Source organism: Thrips palmi, unplaced genomic scaffold, assembly GCF_012932325.1.
Source record: "Thrips palmi isolate BJ-2018 unplaced genomic scaffold, TpBJ-2018v1 HiC_scaffold_6, whole genome shotgun sequence".
NCBI lineage: Eukaryota > Metazoa > Arthropoda > Insecta > Thysanoptera > Thripidae > Thrips > Thrips palmi.
The window spans coordinates 6,034,087-6,044,897 of record NW_023144633.1 but is presented as its reverse complement, the minus strand read 5'-3'; the positions used below and the strand labels follow the sequence as shown (position 1 = coordinate 6,044,897).

At 40.6% G+C, this 10,811-nt stretch overlaps 2 protein-coding genes across 7 annotated transcripts in view; both read right to left on the bottom strand.

Moving 5' to 3' along the window:
* Positions 1-2,658, bottom strand: part of LOC117651872 (putative ammonium transporter 1) — a 13,577-nt gene extending 10,919 nt beyond the window's left edge. The window contains exon 1 of the mRNA XM_034396411.1: positions 2,458-2,658. The gene's annotated coding sequence lies outside the window, so the exon portion shown is untranslated. The remainder of the gene's footprint in view (positions 1-2,457) is intronic.
* Positions 2,659-3,076: 418 nt separating this feature from the next.
* Positions 3,077-10,811, bottom strand: part of LOC117651929 (protein kinase C, brain isozyme) — a 75,529-nt gene continuing 67,794 nt past the window's right edge. For 4 of the 6 annotated variants that reach the window (XM_034396538.1, XM_034396537.1, XM_034396542.1 and 1 more), the window contains 8 exons: positions 10,509-10,550; positions 9,365-9,496; positions 9,101-9,274; positions 8,927-9,018; positions 8,639-8,840; positions 8,367-8,555; positions 8,134-8,274; positions 3,077-8,050 (listed from right to left, as the gene is read on the bottom strand). In XM_034396538.1, the coding sequence (XP_034252429.1) occupies positions 7,898-8,050; positions 8,134-8,274; positions 8,367-8,555; positions 8,639-8,840; positions 8,927-9,018; positions 9,101-9,274; positions 9,365-9,496; positions 10,509-10,550 (1,125 nt within the window). In that variant the 3' untranslated portion in view covers positions 3,077-7,897. The remainder of the gene's footprint in view (positions 8,051-8,133; positions 8,275-8,366; positions 8,556-8,638; positions 8,841-8,926; positions 9,019-9,100; positions 9,275-9,364; positions 9,497-10,508; positions 10,551-10,811) is intronic. The other 2 variants (XM_034396540.1, XM_034396539.1) reach the window with 1 other exon arrangement.

The window sequence follows — 10,811 nt, the reverse complement described above, 5'->3', positions numbered from 1 at the left end:
GGACGTTCGCCGAACCCGAACCCAATCCATGACCTATGGGCTAAAGGCGGAGCGCGGCGCTTTAAAGCCAATGGAAACACACACTGCAATAAGTCGCCCACTCAAAGATTTTTTTTCAAGTGGTGAGGTCGCAGTTTTCAGGACACTATCCGAATGAAGGGTTGTTTCTTAAAGAATAGGCACTCCGATCTTCGGATGCAAAGAAATAACTTCAGTATACCTGCTAGACATTTCTTTTAAAAAAATTATCTTGAAAGAAAACTTGGCGCCAAGTGGCAAACATTCAAACATTCATACCGCAGGCATAATCAAAGTGCGACAATGTTGCGAGTCCCCTTTAGCACCTCGGGTGCCTCGGGGCGAAGGAGCTAGGCCCGGCCTGTGCTGTTCCTCGCCAAGGCGCGACCAGGCAAGCCCGCAATGCTCGGAGGCCTGCCTGCCTGCCTGGCGGTCATCTGGACAGTCCCTGGACTGGAGGGTTTCTTTGGGGTGCCAGATTTAGCAGCGAGGAAAAAAACACTCAACAATGTCGTACTGTACGGCACTTGAGATCGAGGCGCGTGTTCGGAGGGCGAATTAAGGCGCGTTGCCGTGCAGGTGGACTGTCACACAGTGGGCCAGAAGACAGGTCGTCATCGGCGCTGTTAGGCCTCAGCAGACCTTTAGCGTTCGAGTAAGCAACTACAACAAACACAGAACTCAGACTGCAAACCTCAAAAGCGGGCTGTGTCTTGTCTGAGGCAGTCACCCTCTACTGGGGGGGTATGGGGGTGGAGGTGGCCAAAACTCTAGACGCTTTTTGAGCTCCAGAGGCGCTAAATGCATTTAAGGGACTCGAACCGAACGTGTGACCCCGGGATTGCTCTCCCAACGAGGGATCCATTGGTGGGGTCACACGTTCGATTCGAGTCCCATTTTAGCGACTCTGGAGCTCAAAATACGTCCAGAGTTTCGGCCGCCTGAGCCGGTCTTCTGACCCACTGCGTGTCGCGGGCACTGCTGTCCTGAGCTTCGGTTTGAAATTGAAAAAGCGGCAAGCGGTGCTGTCGGTGGATTAACAAGAGTCTCGCCAAGATAGGAATTTAGACATTGATCGACAGCGACGAGTCTTTTGTCGACGTGCCGCCGGCACCTTTGTTGCGCTGTCTGCGCCAAAGTGGATTCCTTACTCCGTGCCCGGCGCTGCTCTGTCTCCCTCGCACTCATGGGGCGTTCCCGGCGTTCCCTATAGGCGCGAGAGAGACAGAGCGGTGAAAACGACTCTCGGAATCAGTGTGCTGGTATAATGCTGTCCCGTGCCGTCCGCTGCGGTCTGCGGGGCTCACGCGACTCGCTGTTCGCGCTGTTCCGCGGGAAGAGCGCACTTTGTCGGGGAAGACCAAGGCCGTGGCCCGTGGCCGGCCGGGGTGAACCCGAATCTCAATCCCAATCCGGCGTTTTGCTCCCGTGCAGAAAAATGCCGCCGTCCATCACTGATTGGCTGTAAAGAACAATTGCGTCGCGGCACGCAACGCGAGAAGGGGGAGGGGGAGCCAGGGGCACCCACCTCTCGGGCGACCGCATCACACACCGTCTGCCGGGCACTTTGCAGCGGAAGTACGGCTTTCAATGCACACTGCAAAAATGGTTCCTGGTTTGTCATTGCCGCAGAAGCAGATAAAGTTCCAGGAGCCAAGGGCAGAACTACATTAACACGCAGCGATTTCCCCCATCCCTTTGATTTCAGTTCGTAGTGAGCGTGTTGAGAGTTACACTTTTTAATGTGTCATTTTAAACCCACGAAGACACCGAACCCACCCCAGAGAAGGGTAAAGACAAGCTGGCTGCAAGGAAACAAGCGACATGGCAACAGTCGACTAGGCTCCTCCCCTTGCTGCCACCAATCAACAGCGGTTAAAGAATAAAACTATCTTTTCCAGCTCCAGGGCTCTCCGTGACAGGCGCGTGACAGGCACACCTGTCACAGCACACCCTGCACTCGGTCCAGAAAGTTCAGGGCTCAAGGTCCTGGAGTTCCAGTAGCTCCTGGAGTTCCTGAAGGCGCCTGGAGGTCCTTGGCCGGCCCACCCGGTTCACTCTACAAAAAATGTCCTGTCAACGCCGTTAATTTATTACCAATGTTTGCTGTTTTGCAATTCACGGCGTTTGCTGTGAACTAGTTCACGGCGTTCACTGAGATCTCGGTTACAGTGTTCACTGTGATCTGGCCACAGTAAACGCCGTGAATTGGAGCCTGATTTGCAGTACTTCTGTGCTTAGCGGCGTCAAACTCACAGTGTTTACTGGGGACCAGATCACAGTGAACACCGCGAACAAGATCACAGTGAATCCCGTGAGCAGATCACAGTAAACGCTGTGAATTGACCTACAGTGAAAACTGGTAATAAATTAACGGCATTTACAGGACATTTTTGGTAGAGTGTTAGCGGTGAGTCGGCGGTCCAGGCCTTTCCATACCTGTAGCTCCGCAGCGCTGGGGCGTCGGGGCGTCGGGGCGTCGGGGCGTCGGGGTGGAGGCTCAGAGTCCGAGTACCGTGTTGCGCGGAAGCGGTCGGGCGCGCGCCGAGCTGTCCATCAAGAGGGTGTACTTGTTGCGGCGGCTGTCCCCGCCGTCGCCGGGGCCCAGTGTGGTGGCCGTGGCGTGCTCGGAGTGGCACGGAGTGCGGGCTGCGCTGCTCGGCCTTGCCTTGCCTTCGCGCGGGCTCGGCTCGCCAGGCTCAGCCAATGAGGTGCGAGTGGTCGCGGGGCCGCCTCGCCGCTTGGACACCGACCGACTGTAGCCCGATGCCGAGGCAACATGGACCACCACGCCCCCTCCCCTACCCCTTCCTTTTCTTTCAAGCCACCCGCCCCTACCCTTCACTGCTGTGTGCGGGGGGGCGAGGCTTCTTAGCCCCCTTCTTTTGTGAGCAAAAGGCGCCCTCAAGTTTGAAACGCCTCTCGATGTACAGTCTTGTATTTGTTTGCAATTTCTTTTTCCGCACAGCAGGGAAGGTTCTAAGTTTTTGCTTCAGTTGCACTGGTTGGAAGTTGTGCAAAAGTGTTAGTGTGTGAGGAAAGAAAAAGAAATAAAAACTCTTCTAGGTGGCACATAAGTTCATGTAATTAGTTATTTGAAAGCATAGAGTGAACAAGTTGTGCCTTCATTAAGGCAAATGCATGATACACAATAATGGCTGGCATACCAGGTATTCTTTATGACAAGCAGTACTATTGGTAAGAAAAGCAGTAACAATTTACAGTTTCACAAAACAATTTTAGTCTTTTTATGCAAATATGGAATACATTTTGATATGCCCTTTCCATTTACTTCAAGCAACAACTTTCTTTCAGTCTACCAGCAATGACTATAGTTAGATTGATTAACAAACATGAACAATGTGTGATATATTTATCACAGATCTAGGAAATATACAGAGATTTGATAGAACTAGGAATTGGAAGAGTAACTAGTTGCCTAGAATCAGATATCCATACACTTGGGACTCAGAGATTCCCAGCAAAATTTTTCGATGATTTGATTTGCAACTATATTGTGACTTATGGCATTGTGAAGCTCATAGGCTGCTGAATGTAAGTTGAAGCATCAAATGAAAGAACACAGTTTCTCTCATTAGTGGAATCAGGATGAATCTAATCCAGAATTATTATTAAAAAAGAAAAGAAACGGACAGGGATACAACAGAAATCCGCTTCGGTTTATCTCGCATGGACTCTGTGCAGAAACATTATACACTTATTTTTGGGTGCAAAATTATTGAATAATTGGACATAACCAATAAAGCACTAGAGTGGGTTGTGGAACGTTACAGCCATTCAGCAAATAACGCTCAGCACTACTACAAGCACATAGGTAGTTTAAATTCAACAGGACCACTTTTAATTTTTTTGATAAAAAGTGATTAAAATTTCAAGTACTCAAAGTGAAACAGTTCAAGATGAGAGAGAATAACAAGATCACAAATTTTCACAAATGTTTCTCAAAGAAAAAAAATCTGAGCATTTCTGTAAAAGCTAGATAACTTCTTAATAGTATTTTGCTATTATCAAAAAAACTACATACAAGAAAGAAGGATTAATCTTAGCCTCTTGGCACTTAAATTGTCTTAAAAAAGAATTTCAAATAAATTATAGTAATATCTTTTGTTGCTACCATTGGCTTTTCCATTAAAAACATTCTAAAAACAAAATTATAAAAAGGAAAAAGACAGACAGCATGTTTTCTTTTTAAAATTATGTGCAGAAAGTCACAGGTGCAGTTCGAAAACACTTGCTTCTTTACTACATTACACAATAATTTTTTCCCAGTTTAAAGTATGTTCACCTCCCTTCAGGTTTTTCACATCCTGAGATGAGGGAGGTGGAGGTAAGTGACCTTGCCTAGTACAAGTAAGTATGTTTCAAGAAGCAAAAGAACCAAAAAATGACTTCAATCATTGATCAATTGTCGAACAAATCATGTAATGTATCATGCAACAATGAAACAAACAATATTTTATCAACGCACTATTTCAGTGTGGAAACAAAGCCCGGGTTTTCAAAACCCTTATGATCAAAATTTTAAAAGGGCGATTTCACCTAAACGAAAAGCCCTGCACTTCATAGGAAAGTGTGACATAGTTAGTGTGAACAAGAATCAAAATAGCCTTACTTTTTTTCCCATTCTTAACTTTGTACATAAACTTCATTATAGGCCGTTTAGAATATTCAAAATGTATTGTTTCATAGTTGTAGAGAAATATTTACATTAACTCATAGAAGTAGCACATCATTGTTACTGATGGGATACTGCTAGTCACGTAGCAAAAAGGAAAATCACATTACATACAGAAACCCATATTGCCACATTGACGTTGGAATATACATTTGTAACACAACTAACAAATAACAGTAGAACAAAGTAAGTTAATAATAAATTATTAATAAATAAATAACAAAACACAGGAAGCGAACATTGATGCAATATACTCCTGGGATAACAAAGGCACTTAACAACTTAGGAATGTTACTGTGGAACAGAATTAAACCTGCAATGATGATCCATTCCACAACTCTTGCTCCAGAGAGGAATGGCAGAGAGATGTGAAATGTTCACTAAAAATTGCTTAAATGCATATTTATTTGACTCTGAATGAAGAAAACAACAACAATGACAAAAATAGAAAATGGAAAATTGTGAAATGGGCCGGTGTCATCATTCATTTGTTGAAAATGTCAGAGGATTTAGAGGCATTGTGAACAGCTTAAACAGTGAAGATAAGAATGAACCAGGACACAAACATCACTTTTCGTTTGACTTAGTTTTCAGTGAACATATCAAGCAATCAAAAATGAAATGATGACAACATGAGACAACTTCCAGAGATGAATTAATCTATTAGGTATAATACGCCACTAAAATTTACAACTTGTTATGATCGTGGATGGATTTGAACAAGAATTACTTCACAATTCTCGACCTGTCATGGCGATATGTCACATACAAGAAGAACTTCAAGACAAAGAAACTTAAAAGTAATCAAAACACTGCACAGAAAAGAAAGCTACATTAATATCAGTGTAGAGTTCACAAGACAGCAGGGAAGAAAGAGAGATTTTTAAGAACCTCAAAAAAAACAGAATGTAAAGAAGAAGTACATAAAATTGGCAGTTTCCAGTGCAAATCAATAGACTATTTGTTTCTAAAAATAATAAAATTATCAATATTATCGCAGTTCATACAGGGAAGATAGTGCTTAACATACAAGAGTGAGGGAAAGTTAAATCTTAATCACAATTGTGTTTGGTCTAAATTGAGAACAATTAAAAGTAAACAGAAAGAAAGAGAGGAAGAATCACATATAGATTTCTCTTTTATCCACACACTCAATCACACATCCAGTTGAACTCACCACTCATTTGCACACTATCATCAAATTTACTAACTCACAAACTCAAAGATAGTCATTTGGCTGAGAGAAAGAAGGCACCATCTTTAACATACTTAGGATGAAGGATTTATGGCAGCTTAAAATTAGAAGTGAGAGCAAAAATAGAGCACCCAGCATTACTAGATTAGATAACCATTTTTTTTTTAACTTCAGAGAAGGCCATGTGTTTGATACAAAAGTGGCACCCACACTTAATGCAAATATATCCTCACATTCTACAGGCATCCTACACTAACACTGAAACCAGGAAAATGATTTAAGATTTTAGTCAAACAATAATTTTTTTTTTTCAAATTGAGAAGGTTTGAGGAAGTAAGAACCAGTATTTGTGAAAATCCTAATATTATCACTGACGTGAAGTGAATAAAGTACACAACTACAGCATCAATGTGCAATCTTTGACATGAAGTCACTTGAAAGTGCACATTGAGTGCATCTTTTTCAAGTGCTAAGAAAACACAGCGCAAAAGATGAGCTCAGGTTGCTGGCCCGGAACACAATGTGAGTTTCATGTAACAGACATTTGTGTGTTTTATGATCCGAAAAATGACATTTTCTGAATGGTTCATTTTGCTAGATATCTTACATCCTAAAATTATTGAATGACCAGTTAAGAAATGTATTTTAAAAAATCTACTTCTATCAAATATGATGAAGAAAGTATTACAAGGCTAATACAACTTATGATTTGTCTCATGCACATACCTCAAAGAAATAAGAAGCTATGGGGTAAGATGTTTCCAATCAGATTCAGAAGTCTTAAGAAGATACAAGGCACCCATAGATAAATGATGGCCGAAAAAATTTCTAGAATACAAAACAATAACAAAGCATTAAACCTTCGAGTACAGTACGTAGGTCCCAAGTAACAAGTATTACAAGCACCGTGCCCAAACAGCACTAACTCATTGGCCGTTATACAAAAACAAAGAAAAGTATCGAAAGTAGAGTTTGACAAAAAGCAATTGCGACATTTGCAGCATCAAGATCGTTTTTGCCATTCAAATTAAAGATCTAAGGCTGCCAAGAATGCCCTCAGAATTTTTGACACACTTTCCAGTTGAGCTTGAGTTATGTCCATACCATCACTCACCCTCACCGCACAAAACTACTTGAGATCAAAATGCTCATGCTTCTAGCGAGCTTTGGCATCTACTAAACTGTCAGCAAAAATATTGATCATACAATTAGCCAATTAAAACTACACCATGAGTAAAAAGACAGGACAAACAGAGCATTGATTCAGTTATGAGTGATAGTATTCACATCCATCTGATCAGATACTTAGATATCAGAAAATTAAAACATAAGAGGCTAAGAGAGAATCAAAGCTGCGAAGTACACAAAAAATGACATGAGAAACAGATCAATACTGAGACACTTTGATCAAATGGCACAGGTACAAGAGGCATAAAATGGCCTACAACATTCCCTGACAAGAGTTTTGTTGCTTGGTGATGCACAAAAGTATTTAGTATTTAAACTAAAATGATAATTTTATACAAGGAATTACCATAATTCATATTGAATGTTTTTCCCAGCTTTGTTTTCTATGACCTCATAAAATTCAATAGTCTTAATAAATTTTGAGAATGGAACAGATGTCAAGCACAGATGCAAAATAGAGAAGAATCTCATTTACATTAACCGCCATAGGAATGATTATATCTTTGAGTATAAAAACCCTGGAAAAATTGGGAAATGTATAGAGCTAGAGGAGGTCTTCGAATGAAATCTTAACACAAGTTCACTACAGAGGCCATGAATCCCACAAACTGGGCACTGAGCTCTACATCAGTCATCGCAAATCCCCGCAATCTTTACCCTTCATCCGACAATTCAAAGCAAGAAAACACAAAGAATGCAAATTGAAAAGCACATTCTCTCTCTCTCTGCGACTTGATGTATAATCATGGTTTCAATGTTGTTTCTCCAGCTTCATCCAATTTTCTGAACATAAGAACTGCTCAAACATGCTGGACATATTCTGGGTTGAGGAATGAGAAGCCCATAAACTCTGTCTGATCCAAATTCATCATAAACAGCTTGTCTGTGGGTGTCAAGTCTGTCTTTTCTGAAGTGAACTGCTTGTCGAAGTTGCTGACATCCTTGCGGTGTTTCTGAAAGAGTGAAAACGAAACATTGAATTATGACAAGAACTTATATGGTTATCAAGTTATATTTAAAACCTAGAATAACATACAATCTTAGGCTTGAAGGGTGGTTGTACTTCTCGGTTCTCAATCTTCTCCCAATCGATACGTCGGAAGAAAGTGTGGCCACGTACATCTTCTTCTCCTCTGGGGCCACATCCCAAACGCTTTGATGGGTTCTTTGTAAGGAACTGAAAAATGAAGGAGAAAGTTAAAAATTTACAACTGTTTTTTTTTCAAAAGCTTCTTTAAAGAGAAATGTCACCATAATTTTGAAACTCACTCCCTTGCAAACGTCTTTTGCTTCCTTTGACAGCCCTTTTGGGTAATTCACATTGTGATCAGTGATAGATGCAAATAACTCTTCTTCATCCTCTCCATCAAATGGTGGCTGACCAACTAACATTTCATACAACAAAACACCATAAGCCCACCAATCCACAGACTTGCCATAGGGTTGATACAAAATTATCTGGAACAAAATATTTACTGCATCAGATATAGATAATTATTAGCTGTCTACAAAAATTACTGTAACAATTTGAGGTGGCTTACCTCAGGAGCAATATAGTCTGGGGTGCCACAGAAAGTCTTGGTTGTCTTGTCTCCTGTAATGCCTTCCTTACACATGCCAAAATCCGCAATTTTTATGTGACCATCTTGGTCCAGAAGCACATTGTCCAGCTTCAGATCTCTGTACACAATGCCTCGGCAGTGCAGGTAGAAAAGACCAATCGCAATTTCAGCAGCATAAAAACTGAAAACAATTATATATTTATAAATGACTAACAACCTAAATGAAGAGGAGAATATTATCATGAAACCTAGGAAAAAAATTCTTACACTGCAACAGGTTCCTTAAATTTTCCACATTGTTGAATTTGGAACATAAGGTCTCCTCCATTGACATACTCCATAACAAAGTAAAGGCGATCCTACAAACAAACAAATAAGTTACTTCTTCTTGGGACAGAAACTTCCCATCTTCAATATTTTTCATTTCAAAATAGTACTTACCATTGTTTGGAAACAAGAATGAAGTTGGACTAAAAATGGAGGCTTTGCACTTAATGCAAGGACTCTTTTCTCAACCATGGTACATTCTACATCATCGTCTTGAATAATAATGTCCTTCTTCAATATTTTGATGGCATACAGTTCATCTGTACCCTTTCGTTCTGCCAGCATTACCTACAGCAAAAACAACACAACAATATTTTGAAATCAACCAAATCGATCAAAATATAAAATTTTTAAGAAAAAATTTAAGAAAGGGCCTACCTTTCCAAAACTGCCCTTTCCAAGAACCATGAGGAAGTTGAAATCCGTTGCTCTTATAACGTCCTTTTTCCCCATGTTGTGAGGCACCTCTTTATCTGATGTCATGGGTGGCTTCTTACTTAAGGAGGTTTTCTGGGATAAGAAAAAAGAAGTATGAACAGAAAAATTTAACTTACAGCAGTAAAAGACTGCTCCATTCCCTGTCGGAAGCACTACTGCTATATTTACTTATTTTTCAAATTAAGTTGAATAGAAGTACTTCGTGACAGCATAGCATGTTAATGATTCAAAAACAAGCATTCATAAGATTGTATGAGACTGGCTAAAATAAAGCATCACCTACGAGTAAATTCTGATTTCAAATATTACCAACTTGTCTCAAAAATACAAATAGGGGCAGATTCCAGTTGAAACATATTGCAAGCCCAAATTCTCAGAGTTCTGTAGGTAGTGCTTCAGTCATTCGTCACAAATATCAGTGGAATAATTATGATAGTTAAACCAGAGGGTAGTTTCCAAATAATTTAATTGAATGCACATGAAAGGCACGATTTAATTGGATGTGGGCGCAGACATCACAAAGGCAGACAGCATTCAGGATAGAAAGACAAGAGATGAAGATGAAGGTAAATTCACATTAAGGAAGCATTATTTTAGTTAGAAAAAATGATTATTTTCTTTAAATGTTAGATATCTCAACAATTTTCATTTGAGTCAGCAAGCACTTTATTGAGACTTCACTATTGCAAATGTATTCTGGCAAAAGCATATTGCTGACTAGTGGTCATTTCAACAAAACGTCATTTCGACACAACTACATTAGTTTCATTGAAGTCCTTAGGTCTAGTCTATGACTTGACTCCACTACTCTAAGAGAATTACATCATTCTGGCGTGCTAGAGATTGCAGTAATTGCTACATGAGTTTATACAGCAAGATCTATTTCAGGTATCTATTCCCAATCTAGGAGCCATACTTTAGAAACATGGCATAATATGTAAGTCCATCCGAAAATCTTTTTCTAATACAGTTTACATCACTATTCCATGCACCCTATATCTGACATTAGGCAACATACTCATAAAAGAAAAACTGCTCATGTCATATGATAATTTTACAGATAAGAAAAGAGACTAGTGCCCACCGATTGTCGTAGCTGGCTGCTCTTGCTAATAATTGTAGCTCCCTGGGATGACCGACGGGTGGGTGCAGAAAGCAAGCCATTAAGGCGTACAATAATTTTGTTAAACATTTTGGCAAGGATTCCATTGGAGAAGTTATGATGCATTTACGAGCAAAATATGAAGCATATAAAGTTATGTACAGGGCAACCTTTTGCTATAAAGATCATGTATCATACTCTTTGGTTTGGTTAGATGGACTGCTGCCAAATAGATTGAATCAAATTCATTAATTAAATACAAGGAAATTCAATGATCATAGAGCA